The 18117-nt window shown below is 52.6% G+C and overlaps 1 protein-coding gene and 1 pseudogene across 2 annotated transcripts in view; both read right to left on the reverse strand.

The window, feature by feature from the left end:
- Positions 1-18117, reverse strand: part of LOC121166446 — a 1182205-nt pseudogene that overhangs the window by 193921 nt on the left and 970167 nt on the right.
- Positions 1-18117, reverse strand: part of LOC121166429 (A disintegrin and metalloproteinase with thrombospondin motifs 2) — a 180670-nt gene that overhangs the window by 59293 nt on the left and 103260 nt on the right. For both annotated transcript variants that reach the window (XM_040995526.1, XM_040995525.1), the window contains exon 4: positions 11273-11475. In XM_040995526.1, the coding sequence (XP_040851460.1) occupies positions 11273-11475 (203 nt within the window). The remainder of the gene's footprint in view (positions 1-11272; positions 11476-18117) is intronic.

Raw genomic sequence — 18117 nt, forward strand, 5'->3', positions numbered from 1 at the left:
GAGGAAGCCCTCAGTCTACCTGGCGGGAGACCCCTGGGACTGGCAGTAAAATGCCCAGTGCACACAGACGTCAGACAGAGGTAGCCAAACAAGCGGCAAGGGACAGAAGGGGAGGGACAGAGGGGAATGACCAGCAGATGTGCTCTGCCCACTGCCCTCCTCAGCCTGCCTGCAGCCTGGGCCTCCGGAGGCTGCCTCAGCGCTCTGGGCCTTCCTTCTGGAGCAGTTCTAGCCCAGGCTAGGGAGCTCCTCCTCTCACCTAGCCCTGGCTGGCTTCTCCCTTTTCCACCTTCTTCCTTCCCTGCAGTGCTGGCTCCTGGGTACCAGGCAGGCCCCCTTCCTAAAGCCTATTGCCTTAGCCTGGAATTCTCTCTCCCCCTCCAGCCCCGAATTCTTCAGATAGCTGAAGAGTGATTTGCAAAGAAGAAAAAAATGTCAAAGCAAGAAATCTGTTTCCTAGGAGCAAAATTCTCACTGCTCTAAGGCCATCTCACCAGTCTTGGAGTATAGTCCAAGGGCCTGCAGCATCACTGTCAAGGTCTGGGTGCTGCTCCAAGCATGGGAGATTGCCCCCATCCCAGGACCTCTGCAGTCACAGCGTTCAGCCCACTCCCAGTCGTCACAGAAGAGTGGCAGAATGCATGGCTGAGCAAGTGCGTCCTTGAGAGCATAGGACAGCAATAGGAATTGGGCAAAATGGGGCTTGCCAAGGCCCCTGAAGCCCCAATGAAATACCTCCCCTCCCCCACCCCAAGTCAGCCAGCCAGCCCCACTCTCTGTCTCTGCAGTGGGAGGGAGGGGCAGCCCTGGGAGGTGATGTCCTTGAGCCTCCGCTGAGAAATTGATCCTGGAATCTTGAAACCTTGGGGAAGACGTTCAAAGCCGCAGACCTTTTCTGCAGAGAGGCCAAGGGCCCTCTTGTTGGGGGAAATACATGGTAATGCATCTTCTGCTTATGCGAAGACGCAGCCAAGTTTCTGCTCTGGAATCCACAATAAGGAAGGACATGGCACTGAATGTAAATGTGAAAGTTTGCTTCCTGGGTGGTGGAGCTCCATGGGAGGGGGCGTTGCTGAGTTCCCCCCACTCCTCACCAAGGTGGCCAGGGACAGAGGGTACTCAGGGGAAGGGACACAGACAGGGCAGAGAGCCAGCCCAGGCCAGAGCAGGAAGACTGCGGTTACCATCCCCTCTTCCAACCTTCAGGAAAGTTCTCAACTACTCTGCAGAGAGAAGCTGTGGACAATCAGAGGCAGCCTTGGCCTGTCAGGGAGCAAGCCAGGCACGGGGTCTGCAGGTTGTGAGCCAAGGCTGCTGTGGGAGGCCTCAGAACAAGCATTCTCTGTGGGACCCTCAGGAGGCAAGGGGGCAGAGAGGCATGCAAGGGGAGCTAGGGTTGCTGGCTCCCTGCAAGCATGCAGGGAGAGACAGGCAGCAGGGGTGCAATCATACCCGACAGCCCTGTGCCCATCTCCCTGATGCTCTCCTTTCTCAGCAAGTGCTTCCAAGGCAATGCAAGGGTCAACAGGACCCTGACCACTGCTCGGAGTATCAGGCCAGACAATCAGGGAGAGGTCCTCCAACATGTCCCCCACCGCCTGATCCTCAGGGGAGATCTGTGCCTGTCCCTCCCCTCTTGTGCACACTGTAGGGCCCCAGGATACTACTGTGGGTGTCCCAGTGTGGGGATCAGGACACTGACCTCCCTAAACATGCTGGGCAGTGCCTAGAACCCAGGGGGAACTAGTGACCAAGCAGCTGTGGGCAACACCAGAACAGCAGATGCAAGAAGCCGCTCCTTTCCCTCTCCTGAATTTTTGGGGGTTAGCAGAGGGTTGGGGTAGTTACCTCACTATAAGCAGATTGCATGTGGTCCAGGGAGAGCTTTGCTATGATCCTGTCTCATGATCTTACTTCTAACTTAACCTCTTGGGACCTCCGTTTTCACATCTGTGAAATGGGACTGATGATAGTTCCTCTCTTAAGGCTTTTTCATGATCTGGTGAGAGTGTACTAGTCAGGGAATTAGGTAGGAATGCATAAAGGCAGAAGACTTTTTTGGTCCTAATTTCTGTGCAGTACTACACTTACCACCACCCTGTTGCCTTTCAATCAAGTATGCCCACTTTCCCATGACACACTGGGGTCTCATCCAGGACCACAAAGGGGGAAATGGGGGAAATGCTATGAAAGCCATCAGGAAGTTAAACTCTAGAGGGAAACACCAGGAAACTCCCAGAAAATTTCACCCCAGCTCAACCTCATTTGCATATTGAAGTAGCACACTGCCCCCTAGCCCCTAAAAGGCACAGACACATTCTGGAGAGACCCTTTGGCTTTCTGGTTTTTGGTTCTTGCTTATTGAGGCCCCACCCGTGCTCCCTCCATGTGGGGTGGGCCCCCCGCCCACAGGTGAATGTACATTCACTCCCTGCTCTCCCTTGTGCACTGCAGTGTGGCTCTGCTTGGAATTCCTACCTCTGTAGGGGAAAGCCCAAAATAAAGAGCAAGATGCTGAGGTCCACAACAGACTGATGGCCACATGTTTACAATCCACAGCACACAGTGGGTCAGACACTGGAGCTGTGTGTGGGAAGCTACACTCAGTCCACCTGTACTTCGGCCCTTGGCCCATCCTGGGTCCCATCCTGAAGTCCAGAACCGAAGGGAAGGAGCAGAAAGGCTGTGCCTGCCCATGAATCATCAACCCCACCTCACCTGTGGCCTTGTTGCCCCCATTCCTATGTTGACCACCATGCTATTTCCAGCAGACACTTGCTCTGGTCCCATTGTATCCCCAGGGAGCCATGCTAACCCAGATGCTGTTCCCAAGCAGGTGATAGCCCTCTAGTCACTGGCAGATTAACTACCTGCTTGTCTCCTCCCTCAAAAGCTTCAGGACCAAGCTCCTTTTCAACCCTCCACATGAATCAAGCAAGCCTCCCATGCAGCCTTGGCACCAGTGACCCACTACCCACCCCTTCCCATGACCCCAGGTCAGGCCTGTCCTCCCATTTGCACAGGCTATTCCCTCTGCAGGCAATGACATCTTCCCCATCCCCCTTCTTGGAAAACATCAATCTGCTACCAATCAGACGCATTCCCAAGGTGACCACTTATCCAGCTGGGCATGGGGTGCTGACCGTGCCTTGGGTCCTTGCCGTGCTAGGCAAGTGGGTGGTGTTTTTTTCCCACAAGAGCTGGGTCCAGAACTGGCTACCTGCCTTCACCCATGAATGTCATGGACCCAAGGAATGACAGTTGCCCCTCATCGCCCAACCCTGCCCTGTTGGAGGCTGTGCCAGTCTCCATTGCAAGAGAGCATCATTACCACTGCACCAGTAAGGCAAAGAGAAACAGAGCAGTTCTCCCTTGGGGTGGGAGCATCAGGTAGGAGAATCCACGAAACAATTTCCAAAACTGCTGAGGCTAAAAACGGTGCATTCCTGTGACTTTGGAGTCCCCGTGCCCTGCCCAGGGACACACAGTGTGGCACTGAACCTTGTCTCCCTGACAGGTGGACTGCACGTCTTCTCTGGTGTGGGAGATCGCCCCTGGATCTCTGCTTTCTTGGCCTATTTGGGTGGTCATAAGCACACGGCATATCGTTTCCCCGGGGAAACTCCCGACAATGGTTTTGGCTGAGACCTCAATCTGGCCTGTTCACTGGTCATACAGATGAGAGTGGTGGTTTGCAACCCACTCTCTCCATCACTGCATGAGCTGTGCTGGGATTGCCTTGATAAGCAACTCTGAGAAGTCAGGTTTGGTCTGTGTTACATGCCAGCGTATCTGGTATATGTAATCCACAGCTCCTCTGCCAACCATAAGTGTTGTATGTAACCTGTGACATGATTGGAGGGTCCAGAGACACAGAGCTTCCTTCTAGCCAATTACAGTGCCGTTGTTGGATGGGAAGACACCCCTCTGTCTCCCCCTTCTTGGACTATATAAGTTTGTGCTTGCTTTACAATAAAAGAACATGTTCGACCAAACTGTCCCCGGTGGTTCGTTGCCTCACCCCCTCAGTGGTCACGGGGGCCTGCTGGTCAGGAAATCCCTGTGACTCTAGATCCTGTGGATCTGTAGTTGCTCTGAGCCTTCATTAATTTGCTGGCAATCTGCTAGTCCATGGCCAATAAAGCAAAATCAATTAGGCTGGGAGACCCCTTCTAGATGGGAAATGAAATTTGCAGTGCCTTCGTGCAAGCTCCAAGCTCACTCCAACACTCCCACTCCACCGAGAGCCCCCCACTCCCCAGGCAAGGGAGCAGGAGCCAGGGTTGCGGGCTTCTGCCTTGGCACAGGCAGCTGCCTGGGAGGCAGCTGGGAGGGAATGACAGCTGTCATCAGCCCCGCCTGAGAAAGCCAGCGTGGCACTTCGTGGCCTGTCTGCTTGTCTGGCTCAGCTGTCACCTCCCCACAGGAGCCCGCACGAGACGAGCTGCATAGCCATCTCAATCTGTCACCAGGGAGTGATGACGCCCAGCCCTTCTTGTCCACTGGGACACTGACTCCTGCTTTGATAACCACTAGCTCCCCAAGGGAGGCCAACGACGGGCTGCTCCCCAGCTTCCTGCCTCAGCTGTCAGTGGAGTGGGGAAAGATGCCACGAGGCAGAATGGGGGTGCGTGTGAGACTTTTGGTTCTTTAAGGCTTTGCAGCTCACCCCACTACCCTGAGGCATGTGAACCCCACTGGGCACTTCCAACATCCAGGAAAGTGTCTCTCAAACGTGCAGTGGGGGGCTGGTGCTGTGGCATAACAGGCTAAACCCCTGCCTACAATGCCAACACCATATATGGGCACCAGTTCAAGGCGCAGCTGCTCGAGTTACCATAAACAGCCCCTTGTTTATAACCTGGGAAGGCCCAAGGCCTTGGGCCCCTTCACCACATCGGGGACCCAGAAGAAGCCCCTGGATTTGGACCAACCCAGCTCTGGTTATTGTGGTCATTTTCCATTTGGGAAATAAACCATCAGATGGAAGATATCTGTCTGTGTCTCTCTTTCCCTTTGGAACTCAATTCTGCCTTTCAAATAAAAACAAATAAAGCTAAAACAAAAGGCAGTGCTAAAAAAAGGGGGGGGTGCCATCCATGTGTTGCATATGTGGGAGGGTGAGGACACCAGGGATGGGGCAGCTAAGGGGAGACACAAGAGGGTCATGGAGACGGAGGGAAGTGGCGGGGTCCTGAGGTTCAGTAATGCTACCATACTGGAGGAAGGCTGCAAGGGGCCAAGATGAGTGGGTGTGGGGCCAGGATTGGGCGGAGGATGAATTCTAGCATTCTCATCCATCATACTGCAAAAGTCAGGGGACATTCTGTGCTCTGGTAGGAGCCTCACCCACTACAGTGACATCCCCGGGAAAGAAGACCCCTGGGCTAAGGCAGTGGGAGAGAGTTCCATGAGCACCTCCTTGCCCTGCTGTGCCACTGCCAGGGTGAGTGGCAGACAGAGGGGTAGGCTCTGGTTCCGGAGGTCCCTAACTTCAGGCCACTCTTTCTTCAGGTGTAGTTCCTGATGGTAACTCTGCCATGCCCTCCCTGGCATCCAGCCCCTGGGGTGCCAGGCACATCTCATACACACTGGTACCCCAGGCCAGGGCCTTGGGGATTGCTGGGCTTGGCCAAGGATAGCGAACTGCCTGAGATGTTCTGCTGGGCACTGCCCTGCTGTCCAACCTCTAGGAGGCTCACAGTAACCCTGGGGGTAGCACCCATTGCCCTGTCACAGGGTGGGACAGGGACAGGCAGTCGCTGCCCTCTCTTCTCTGGACCTGAGGAAGGCTGTGGCAATCCACACAGCCGACTTTCTGAGCCATTCAAAGCCACCTGTGCCTTCTGGATTCTTAATTTCAATTTGTTGCTTGTATTGAAAGATAATTAGATTTCCCATGAAAATTGTATTTCCATGTTCTCGGAGGGGGAAAAAAAAATTGATCTGACAACAGTTGGGCCTGCTTGTTCCTGATTGACCACAAATGGTTGAAACCCAGGGGGACATTTGGGGGGTTAGAAGGCAAGGCCTTACCTGTAGCCCTCCCCCTAACCTGTGCCCACTGCTCCCTGCAGCTCCAGCCAGGCCCACCCACCTCATTCATCCTGCAGACCCCTGGCCCTCACAGCTGCATGTCCAGTGGGCTCCTGGGCAGCAGGGTAAGCATGAAGAACAGAAACACTGCCAGGAGCATCCACTCACCCACCGGTGCAGCCCACAAAAGCATGGAGTCCCAAGGTCTTGGGAAGCTGAGAGTGAGGACACAGAGGGAACTTTTGCTCAGAATTCTCTGTCCCATGCCATGGTCAGGCCCAAACCCAAATGTGTCCCTTGCACCTGGGACAGGTGAAGGGCTTCTCTATCCCACCCTACCCCACCTCTGCCCTTGATATCTTAGGGAACTTAAGTTTTAGAGTCCGGTTTCAGAGATGTTTGCCTCTGAATGCAGAGCTGGAGACCTGTGACCAGGGGCACTGGCGGCTGCTTCTCGGGGCCGCTCTCTTCTGACCCCCACTGCCTGCCCCTGGTCCTTGTGAGCTAGGGGGAAGCTGCGCTATCAGCTTTCTGATAGTCTGTGAAGTCTGGCAAGGGTGTCCGAGACCAGGCCAACTTCTGGATTCAGTGAGAAAAAAGGAAGGGCTTTGGACCTGGCATGCACAGCCATCACTCATTGGACAGAAGTTGTTCCAGAGAACACTGCAGAGAACAGACCTTGGGCTTCAGGCAGGTGAGGATGGCCAAAGAGCACAGAAGCTCCCCATCTTGCCCAGCAGCAGAGGAGCACAAGCAGTGGACCCAGCTGGGGAATCTACTTGTCTTGCTTGGCTGTTTTAAAATGGTTGCTAATGGAGTCTGCACTGTGGCACAGTGGGTAAAGCAACTGTCTGCAGTACTGACATGCCATATAGGAGCTGGTTTGAGTGCTGGCTGCTGCTCCATTTCTGATCCAGCTCCCTGCTAATGCACCTGGGAAGGTAGAGGAGGATGGCCTGAGTGCATGGGCACCTATATCCTGTGGGAGACCCAGATGGAGCTCTTAGCTACAGCCTGGTCCAGCTCTGGCTGTTGCAGTCCATTTGAGGGAGTGAACCAGCTAACAGAAGATCTCTTTCGTTCAGTGTGTTTTGCCCTGTTCTCTCTCTGACATTCTGCTTTCCAAATAAATGATCTTAAAAATAAAAAAAAAAAGGAGGAAACCAAGTTCCGGAAATGGAGGAAACATTGTCAGGGAAGAAACAGTCAAAGTTAGGACTCTGGCATCCTGCCAAGGCCAGTACATGCGGATCCTCTGCTCAGCGTCTCCCTGCTGCACTCAGTCTGGGCACCCAGGCCACACCGTGGGGTGGGCACCAAGCATGCAGGCTTCCTTTGAGCACCAGACAGTGAAAGCTCTGAGGACCACATGGTGTCTGCTGAAGTTCTGCTTCTGCATTCCAAAAGCAGCCACAGGCAACCCATGACCGAATGAGTGGGTCTGGTGTGTTCTAATAAAACTTTATGGACAACCACACGTGAAAGGGCCAAGTTTGGGCCCTAGGGTGACTGTGTGGCAATTCTGCTTTAGCGTCTCCAGTGTATCTCAAAGAATTCAAGGAAACTGTTGCTTTATCTCAGTGATATGCTCAGGTTCATGTCACATAAAATTAACGTTTGAATTGCTGCAGCACTGTGGCACTGTGGATGGAAAGACGGCACATCTGTCCAGCTGTCACTGGCTGGCCTACGGTTGTGGGGTCCCAGAAGCTGCGTGTGGGCTGCCTGCAAGGCCAGCAGTCGAAGCTGGCACTTTTCTGGGGCTTTGTAGAATCTGAAATCTCAGCAACTTGTGATCTAACTTGTGATCTAACTCCCTGCTGAAGCACCTGGGAAGACAACAGAAGAGGATCCTACACGCACAGTTGCAGCACTCCATCTGCTCCCCTCGACTGCTTTGTGTGCCTTGCAACTAAAATCCTACCAGGATGCAACAGCAGGCTGGACGGCTGGCACTGCCCCAGCATATGCAGCCACACCCATGGCTTCTCCAGGACAGGGCACAGCAGTGGCTCCCTCCCACCCTGGGCTCACAGTAAGTGGGCACACCTGGTGGGTAGCCAGTCTGGGCCTGTGTCTACATAGGCGAGGTACTGAGTGTATGCAAGCAGCACAAGGGAACAATGAGTCTGCCTTAACCATGTGCCCTGGGAATAGGGTTGCACCCTGGGCAGGACACAGGGTCACATGTGTGTCCTGTGTGGCTGGCGGGAGGGGGCCCAGCAGCTGTCAGATCCCACAGAGTTCACTCTGCCTTGTTAGGCGGTCCCAGCATTGTGCTAGCCCACCCTACAAGCAGCCAGGACCTGAAGGGGTAGTCACTTGGAGCTATGGGGGGGGGGGGGGGGGGATATCCTCTTCTCCTGCCCCTTCCTGGCCTTCTGGCTTTAGCCCATCAGCCTGGCTTGAGGTGTACCCTCTGGGGATGAGCTATGAAATACAAATTTGCCTAATCCTGGCGATTTTGAATATAAGCCAAAGGCTCTCATACTTGCATGTAGAGCAGGCATGGCATAACAGGAAGATGAACAGCAAAATACATGATCGCAATTTTTAAATTCCGATCTTCCTGACTTGGGGAGATATTAGAAAGTCAATTTCAAGCCCTTGAGAGGTTCAGAGAGAGACTGAGAGACAGCAAGAGGCTTGATTTATTTATGCCTTTCACAGCATTTCCCCCCTGTCTTTTATACAAGAGCTCCTGTCTCTTCATTTTGTGCCAGCCCCAGGAGTTTTGTACCTGCTCTGCCAGTACTCCCCAAGGGGGGAGGGGCGGGACACAGCTAACATCCTGGTGATATGGGGGCAGCCAGATGCTGCACCAAGTTCTAACAGATGCCACCCAGGAGTCTGGCCCGTGGGAGTGCTCCCTTCATTTTTCCCTTCTGCAGACACTCCAGATGCACGCTGCTGAAGCTCAGCATGGGCATGACATGAGTGAGCTGGTGGTCAGGGCTGCAGGGGCCAAAGCCTGGAAACCCTTCTGTCAATTGCAACCCCTGGCAGTCACCCCTAACACTAACGCAGTGAAGGTCAAACAGGGCACAAAATGCCAATCACACTACCCAAGTGGGTTAGGGGTCAGGGCCAGTGGCAGAACCAGACCGTGTACAAGCATGTCCACTGGCGGAAACCATCCTGTGGGCGTCTGGCACAGCAGTTTAGCCACCCGTTGGAGGTCTGCATCCCAGGTCAGAGTACTGGTTGGGGTCTCAACTCCTCCACTTCCAATCCAGCTCTCTGCTAACTTACAGTGTGGGAGGCTCAAGCAGAGGAGCCCCTGCCACCCAGGTTGCAGACCTGGATGGAATTCCCAATTCCTGCTTCAGCCTGGCCCAGCCCTGGCTATTGTCAACATTTGGGCATTGAACTGAAAGCTGGAAGATAGATCTCTCTCTCCTTGCGTGTATGTGTGTGGGTGTGTCTTTCAAACAAAATGAAATAAATAAATTAAATTTAAAAAATCCAAATAGAACAGAAGCCAAACAAAATAGGAAAATATTTTCTGCTCACAAAACAGACAAAAAGGTTACATATTTGAGAATAAAAACTCTTCAGAGTAACAGGAAAGAAACTAAAATCCCAGTAAGCTAAGTGCAACCACACACACACACGTACACAAATGGTCCACTTAAAAATACACCACGGCCTGAGACTATAGCCTCATCACCATCAAATACAACAAATGCTCCAGCTGTGCCACCAAACTGTCACAGCTACAAAGGCCTCTGTGGTGGGAGGGGATGGGGGAGATGGGCATGAGCAGGTGGGTCCCTCCTGGGGAAGGCTCTGGTGTGTCAGCCAGGTGCATCCCTGCTGACGAGCACTTTCACTTCTAGGAAGTGAGTTTGAGGAAATACTTAGGTGTGAGTGATAGAGGCAGCTGTAACGAGGTAGCCCTGCCCACAGCATCTCCCACCTCTAAAAGGGAAGTGTTTTGTTCCCCCAGCAGGTACCATAAGATGGGGCGCTCCACTCAGGATGGTGCAGCCAGGGTGATACGGTTGTTCAAATGAGGCAATAGATCAGCGCCAGGAAAAAAACTGCACACACTTTCATAAATTTGTTCTAATGCTCCTTCGTAAATAAAACAGTATCTGTGTTAAATATAGAACGTTTTAATAAGCAAAGAAAAAATGTTATTTCTTTGGATTTAAAGAGAAGCAGCCTGGAGTGGCAGGGGTGCCAGAATGGGCTGTCGGGGATGGGGACGGCAGTCTCAGTGCTGGAAGACCCTCCCCGCACCCAGATGGCTCCCATGAAGTCCTCAGCAGGTGTTTCTAACCCCTTCTGCCTCTGGGAGTTTTGAGATGAAGACGGGGGGCTTGTACTTTCATCCTGGTTTCCCTAGGTGATGGGGGATGGGATACTGCCCTGCTGACCTCCACCCTGCCACCTGTGTCCCTGGGCTGCAGTCCCAGCCAGTTTTCATTGCTCCAAATACGCCCCAGAACCTCTGTGCCACCTATTCCTCCAGCCTGGAACCCATCGAGTTGCAGAGTCCCAGGAAACTCGGCTGTAGGATCCTGCCCTGTGCCAGCACCGGCTTCTGCCACAAGCCCCTCGCCACAAGCCATGTGGTCAACTAGCAGTCAGTACCCATCTGTGTGGCCCAGAAAAGAGGTGTGGTCTGCCAACTACCTGGACTTCTCTCTAGGAATCTTGCTGCTATCACTGTTGGCTTGATCACATTCAACTTACTATGAGGGAATGAATGAAGTTAACTGCCAAAGCCACGGGAACGTTTCAGACCACCTGTCACAGAGGCAGGTGGATGAGTCCCAGCCTTATGCATTGTTGATGGAGGACACTCGACTTCTGGGGAAATCTGCATGTGTTGTGGCTACATCTGATCCTATGGGCTAAGCTGCCCTTCACTGAGAGACTGAAAAAGCACGCACACACACACATTATCTCAACACTCACAGTGCATCCATGCTAGTAGCTCATGTCCCTGTGTGGGGAGGATGGGTGGTTGCTAGAGCCAAGTGACCCTTCCTAACAGACCCTTGGGAAGTCAGAATCGCTCCCCAGGGAGCAAGGCTCAAGGAGGAGAGGGGACGCTTGGTTTGGCTAGCCTGTGGGCTGCCCTCAGAGCACAGCACTCACCTCCTGCTGGATCAGGAAAGGCAGCTGGTCAGAGCACACAGGCCACCAGCCCCGCCTGTGCTGGGCCCCGCCCTCCACCTGCCCCCACAGGCTGCGCCCCTCTGGCCCCAACCTGTCCCCCACTCACGATGTTCATAAGTGTTAGCAGGTACTTCTGCACGTGCTCTTTGCCGTGGAACTGCACGACGGAGTCGTCCACGCCCAGCAAGACCTCGATGTTGTAGTCGTCGTCCGTGATGTGCCTGCGTGCTCTCCGCCGTGAGCTGTTGATGCGCTCCTCCAGGATTCCCAGCGCCTGGCTCAGGCTGTCCAGGCTGCCGGAAGAGGCCTCTGCAATGGAAAGACCCAGGCTACAGCAGTGGCCAGAATCACCAGGCACCCTATGCCCTTGAGCAAGCAGAACACACTGCTGTGCTCATTTTACACAGAACACACCGAAGCCTGGGGAAGGGACTCCCACTCAGGAGGCTAAACCAACACCCTGCTGACCCTCTCCTCAGCCTCACAGAGTCTCTAGCCACTCAGCAGGGGCCTTCCTGAGATTATCAAGACCTGGGAAGGCAGGCACCCAGGGCCATAGTGAGAGCAGACAGAGATGTTCCCTGCCCACTGCTGCTGACTCACACATTTCCAAGCGGATGGGCATCCCAGGTGCCTCCACCCACTGTAGCTGGGGAAACCCAAATCTGGAATGGACAGGGTGGGTTCCCCAGCATGACCACCACCCCAACTTTCTTGTCCACCAGAAGAGTCCTGCTGGGCCAGGAACCCCCTGTTCAGGGCTTTCCCTCTGTCCAGCAGCCTGCCGCCAATGCATGGTCCAAGGTGAGCCCCTCTCAGGGTACTGCACTACCACTGAATCTGCCCTAGGCAAGCACTGGCTAGCTCTGCCCCTGCAGGCTCAGCCCTTGACCACGAGGGCTCAAGCTGTCACTTCCACTGTCTGCCCAACTGTGGCTTCTGCCACTCTTCCCTTTTACTTTCCTCTTGGGTCTGGAGCACACTCTGCACCCCAGCTCCAGGCCCCAGCCCTCTTGTGGGGCCCTGGGGGAGGGGGAGAGCCAAGCTGACCAGTTGGTGTCCTGGCTGCTTGGCAACCTCAGTGCCACTGTCCTGGGGCCCCTCATCCCCTTTGCACTGGTTTCAGGGACCCCCGTCCAGGGAAAGACTAGGGACACAGATGACACCACCAACTCACAGGTAGGGTACAGGCCCAGTGTCCTTACAGCTGGTGGGGCGGGGAGTAGGGCCAAGGACTAAGAGGCCAGGTTAGTCCTGCCCCCACTGGTAGTGTGCCCTGCCCTCACTCCCCCAACTCCCAACCACACCGCCACACTCTTCTTCTTTTGTTCTACCGGCCTGTTAAACACATCCTGCCATCAGGATAGCTCCAGCTGGCTCTGGAGGCAGCACAGCAGCTCATGGAAATGCTGATGGGGCCTCCCCATACCAGGTCCTTTCTCCCACCAGGCTCGTCATGCACACCTTCTCATCCAGGTTGGACAACATGCATTCCAGGTAAGAATTATTGTCCCCATGTCACAGTTGGGGAGACTAACTCTTTTTTTTTCCTTCTATTCTATTTTTTTTTATGTGATACAGTTTTATAGGCACTGGGATTCCCCCTCCTCTCCCACAACCCTCCCCCCATGGTGGATTCCTCCAGAGACTAACTCTTAACCATGTGCTATAGCCTCCCCCTATCTCTCTTGTCAGCCTGGGAGGTGACAGAGGGCTCTCTCTGCAGGCTGGAGACAGGAGCAGGACCAGGGCGGGGGTGCAGGTGGGAACAAGAGGGGCTTAGCAACTGCTTGGGTTTCTGTCGCTTGGCTCTGCAGTCCCTGTGTCCCCCCAGACACACCCACACCCATGCACACACTCATGTGTGCACATGCACATTGATGCACCTGGCAGGCACTGCCCAGGGCCAGCAGTGCCCGTAGGAAGTATCAGTCCACAGCGCAGTAATGCTGGGCTCAGTAGCTGGCAGAGGACTGGGGCAATCCCCATGTTCCAGAGGAGATGGTGGGAACTACAGCCTGCTGCTGGGGGCTGAGACCTGCACTCTATTTTTATACATTTCTATCTCTGCAGGCCGGTTCACCTTGGGAGGCAGCGAGAGAGTGATTTTCACAGAAAATGCCTCTCTTGGGAGCCAGGCCACCAGGCTCTGCCTCCCACCTCATGTGGGCAGCTGCCAGCCAGAGCCAGGACATAGGCACTTAGGAGGGCCACAGAGTCTTAAAAAAACACCCAGCTTAGTTATCAGTTTTGAAAACTGGATGATCTCATGGTTTTTTTTTTGTTTGTTTGTTTTTACAATCTAGACTATTCCATTTCTCTTGAGAAACTAGGAGCTAGGGCCATCCCCTTGGTGGGGAATAAGTAGCCTGGACAATAAACTGGGGGCCTGGATAGCCTGCTGCCTGTCTGCCACCTCCATGCCTCCTGCTCCCAAAGTCATTGCTGTGCCCTCCTGACCAATGCCCTGGTCTCACTGTGCAGGGACAGTGCCAGACAACTCTGAGAAGAAGCCACAGGGGGCTGAAGGTGGCCAGAGCAGACCGCTCCCATCCCCTCCCCCGGGTGAGGCTGCTTTCACCAGGCACGCTCAGTCCACAGCCAGGTGGATGTTACTGCTCAGTGCGAAAGAGCAGAATTCTCTAAACGTTCTGAAAATGTACTTCCACCTCAAGCATTGTTACTATTGTTGCATCAGTATTTTCTTTTTAAAATGTTTATTTATTTGAAAGGCAGAGAAACTGAGAAAAGGGGAGCTATATACACAGACACACACACATGCACGAAGAATTGAGGGAGAAAGAGAGAGCCTCCATCCACTGGCTCACTCCCCAAATTGCTACAACAGCCAGGTCTAGGCCAGGCTGAAGCCAGGAGCTAGGAACTCCATCCAGGTCTCCCATGTGGGTGGCAGAGATAGAAAACTGTGCCCCGTGTTCTGCTGTTCATATTGAACCCCTCACTGCCCCTGTGGGACACCCCCTAAAAAGGCCCAGAGGGAAGTGACCATCAGCCCTTGCAGTGGAAGCCCTGGAGCTCCCACACCCCTCAGGCTACACCGCAGCCCCTTTAGGCACAGACTCCTTTGTCTCCACTGGCACCCACCACGGTTCCTCACTGCACACCACTGGGGACAAAAGGCACAGGGGTACATGTAGCCTCAAGAAGTGCAGAGTCCCAGTGACGTGGACTGGGCCCCCTCTCTGTGCAACAACCATCCTCTCATTTCCCCCACGTTTCCTTATTTCTTCCTAAATGGAGACGGTCTCTGCCCTGCCTTTTCCCCCATAACTGAGGGTCTGGTTTCAGCAAGTGCAGTTCTCCTCTCCCCTGTGAATGTGCCGGGCATGGACCACCTCCTTGTAGATCAAGGCCCGGCTGCCTTCACTTCCTCACTGCCCCACAGGTAGGAGTTGTGGCACAGGCAGCCAGGGTCCAGCAGAGGGGAGTCAGGGTTCCTGTAGGGGCAAGGAGCTGGGCTGACAGGATGGGCCAGGTGCAGCAGGGCCAGGAGGGAAGGAGAACAAAAGTGCAGAGACAGGTGGAAAAGCACACACCAGAATAAAACTCAGCTATTCATTCCTTGTGGGAGGCACAATGGGAACAAAATGATAGAATGATTAGAATTAGCAGGACAGAAAACATGTGTGCCATGTAACTGCCAACCAAAAGGACCCTGGTGCTATCATGGTCAGGGGATGTGCTTATCTACAGCCGGTAGAGAAGATGGGAGGTGTGTACTCAATGCTCCTGACATCTTCGGCTGGACCTGGGGAGCAGGCAACACAGCCACAGCTACAGGGGCACGCTAACATGATGCTCAGAACACAGCACAGGAGTTCCATGTGAGGATATGGCTGAATTAGATAACCTCAAGCTTAAACCCAACAACCAGAAAGCATACCTCCCACCTTTTAAAAAAATTATTTACCTGAAAGGAAGATTTACAGAGAAAGGGAGAGAAAGAGATCTTCGTAGCTGGTTCACTCCCCAGATGGCCGAAGCCGCCATAAACTGGGTCAGACCAAAGCCAAGAGTCTGAAACTTCATTGGAATTTACCATACGGGGGCAGGGTTGCAAGCCATTGAACCTCCATCTATCTGCTACCTTTCCAGGCACATGAGCAAGGAGCTGGATCAGAAGTGGAGCAGCTGAGACTCAAGCTGACACTCCCATGGGATGCTGAAATTGCAAGCAGCAGCTTAGCATGCCACAGCACCAGTCTCAGCATATCCAATTAAAAGATTCATTTATTTTATTGGAGAGGCAGATCTACCGAGAGGAGAAACAAACAGAAAGATCTTTTGTCTGCTGCTTCACTCCTCAAGTGGCTGCGATGGCCAAAGCTGAGCCAATCCAAAGCCAGGAGCCAGAAGCCTCCTCCAGGTCTCCCACATGGATGCAGCGTCCCAAGGCATTAGGCCATCCTCCACTGCCTTCCCAAGCCACAAACAGAGCTGGATGGGAAGTGGAGCAGCTGGAACACAAACTGTCACCTACATGGGATCCTGGCACATGCAAGGCAAGAATTCAATCACTAGGCTCTCACACCAGCCCCTCCCTCAATTGTCCTTTATAAGCACATGGTGGCCCAAGTTCCAAATCACATAGGCAAATCAGAAACACAATTAACCATCTCTGACACTGAGATGAGATCAGAAACAGCAACCAAAGGAAGGCACCTTAAAACTCTAAATGCAGGGCAGTATTGTTGCACAGCAGATTAAGTCATAGCCTGTGACAGAAATCCCATACTGGAGCACTGGTTTGAGTCCTGGTTGCTTATGCACTTGGAAAAGCATTGGAAAATTCCACCCAAGGGAGACCTGGATGGAGTTCCTGGCTCCTGGCTTCCATCTGGCGTGGAGCTGGCTATTATGGGCATCTGAGGAGTGAACCAGCAGATGCAAGAACCCTCCACACCCATCTCCCCATCTCTCCTTGTCATTCTGCCTTCCAAATGAATAAACAAATCTTCAAGAAAGCCTAAATGCCAGGAATCAAAAACACCATTCTAATAAGCTCAGGCTAAACAGAAAACAGACTCCAATTGTTGGCTCAAGTGGGAAGCTTGAATAAATCAAAACCTTATGAAGAAATTGGAAATGTGGTCAAAGAAAAAGCCAGAAGCTTTTACAGCAGAGTTCGACCAAACCTACATGGAATAGATAATCCTTGCCTCACATACAGGGGTACCCAAAGATCAATACTGTTCTTGTTCATAGCAACACAAACTAGAAAACAGAGTAAAGAGACAGCTCGTCAACTTAGCAGTAGAATCCGTAAAATACCTAGGAACAAACAAAATACGAATGTGTGAAGATCACAGAAATGTAATACAATATTTTATGCAAAAAAGAGTAATATAACATGCAAAAACAGAGTAGAAAACCTTGGAAAAGGAGATACCGTTATATCCTGGATTGGGAAAATCTGTAAATTTGTCATCTCCACTAGAGAATTGTGGAGTTCAACTAAGTAATTCCAGAATTCACTGGAAATTACTCAAGTGTGAACAGCCAGAAAAGCATGGAGAAAGATTAAAAGGGAAGGATACACGTGGCTTTCAAACTCAGAACATAAAATGAAATAAACACCAAGGGGACATAATGGTACTGAGTTCAGACAGACAGACCAATGGGACTTCACAGAAAGTCCCCAGACAGGTTTCAGTTTGTGTGGGGCTTCCTGGTGAGAAGAGAAACAGAACACATATAATTCAACTTCTTCCTGGAACAGCATTGTACTGCACTGAAGGCAGCTTTGAAATGTTTAAAAGTTATACAGCTTATTTGCAAGAACAAACAGAGAGAATCGCCCATCCTCTGGTTTGCTCCCCAAATGTCCAAATGATAGAAGCCAGGTGGTATGTAAATGACAGCAGTCCAAGCTTTTGGGCCACCACCTGCTGCCTCCTGGGGCAGACACTGGCAGGAAGCCGGGACTGATAGCAGAGGCGGAACTCAAGATCATGTACTCTTGGAATGTGGTTTGTGTTAATCAGCAGCTTAACTGTTCCACCAAATGCCCACTAGACTGTGCAGATGGGGACATTAGAAGAGGAAGAACTGAAAACAGAACTATCAGGGCCTGGAAAGGAGGCGCTTTCCATGAGTATGGATGTGGTTGTGTCTGGGAGAACTGACATCCAGCCTGCCAGTGGGGAGAGCGGCAGCTCATCAGCCTGCTTCACAGGCTCCAGCGAAGACCCCAACCCTCATGGCACCAAGCACCCCTGTGAGTAGCAGGGAAGGTAGGGTGAAAGAAGCAGGACTAGCTGGAGGTCTGGCATACTGTGTCCTGCCTTCCAGTCCCAGGAGCAGCCCCTTCTCTGTACCAGCTTGGTCTAGAGGCTCATTCTCTCCTGGAAGGAATAAAAGGCAGTGCAGGTCTCAGGTGTAGTTCACAGTACTGCACTAAAAATAAGTATCAGGACACCAGTCTGCTTCCATAACTCAGTCCCAGAATGCTCTTGTAGAATCAAAAGGAGGAAGTGGGGTCCACGCAGGGAGACAGGGTGGCTGGCTCTGGCATTGTTGGAGAGCCACACGGAGCTAGCTGTGACATTCATTAAACAAGAGCAAGAGGAGAGCAATAAAGAGCTCCTTGAAGTTAAAGCCATTTTGGCAGACATGATCCACCCAAGTGGGAGGCCAGGGAACATAAAGTTGAGAGAGCTCCCAAAGAGAAAAACAGTAAGTTGAGACTTAATCAGGAAAAAACAAAAAAAGGAATTGTAGAGGACCTGGACCTGGTCAGAGACCTGTACCTTGACCTGTATCACCATCCCGATAGCAGAAGCTCTGGAAAGCCAGAAAAAAAAAAAAAAAGAACAAACAAACAAACCCAGAGAAACTTGCTATGAAATAATGCAAACAAATGCCTACACCAGAAGCTAGAACTCCACACAGCAGTGAAAAGAGACTCACGCTATGGCAGATTACATGAGA

The sequence above is a fragment of the Ochotona curzoniae genome, unplaced genomic scaffold (genome assembly GCF_017591425.1).
Source record: "Ochotona curzoniae isolate NIBS_2020 unplaced genomic scaffold, NIBS_Ocur_1.0 patch14, whole genome shotgun sequence".
NCBI classification, from domain to species: Eukaryota; Metazoa; Chordata; class Mammalia; order Lagomorpha; family Ochotonidae; genus Ochotona; species Ochotona curzoniae.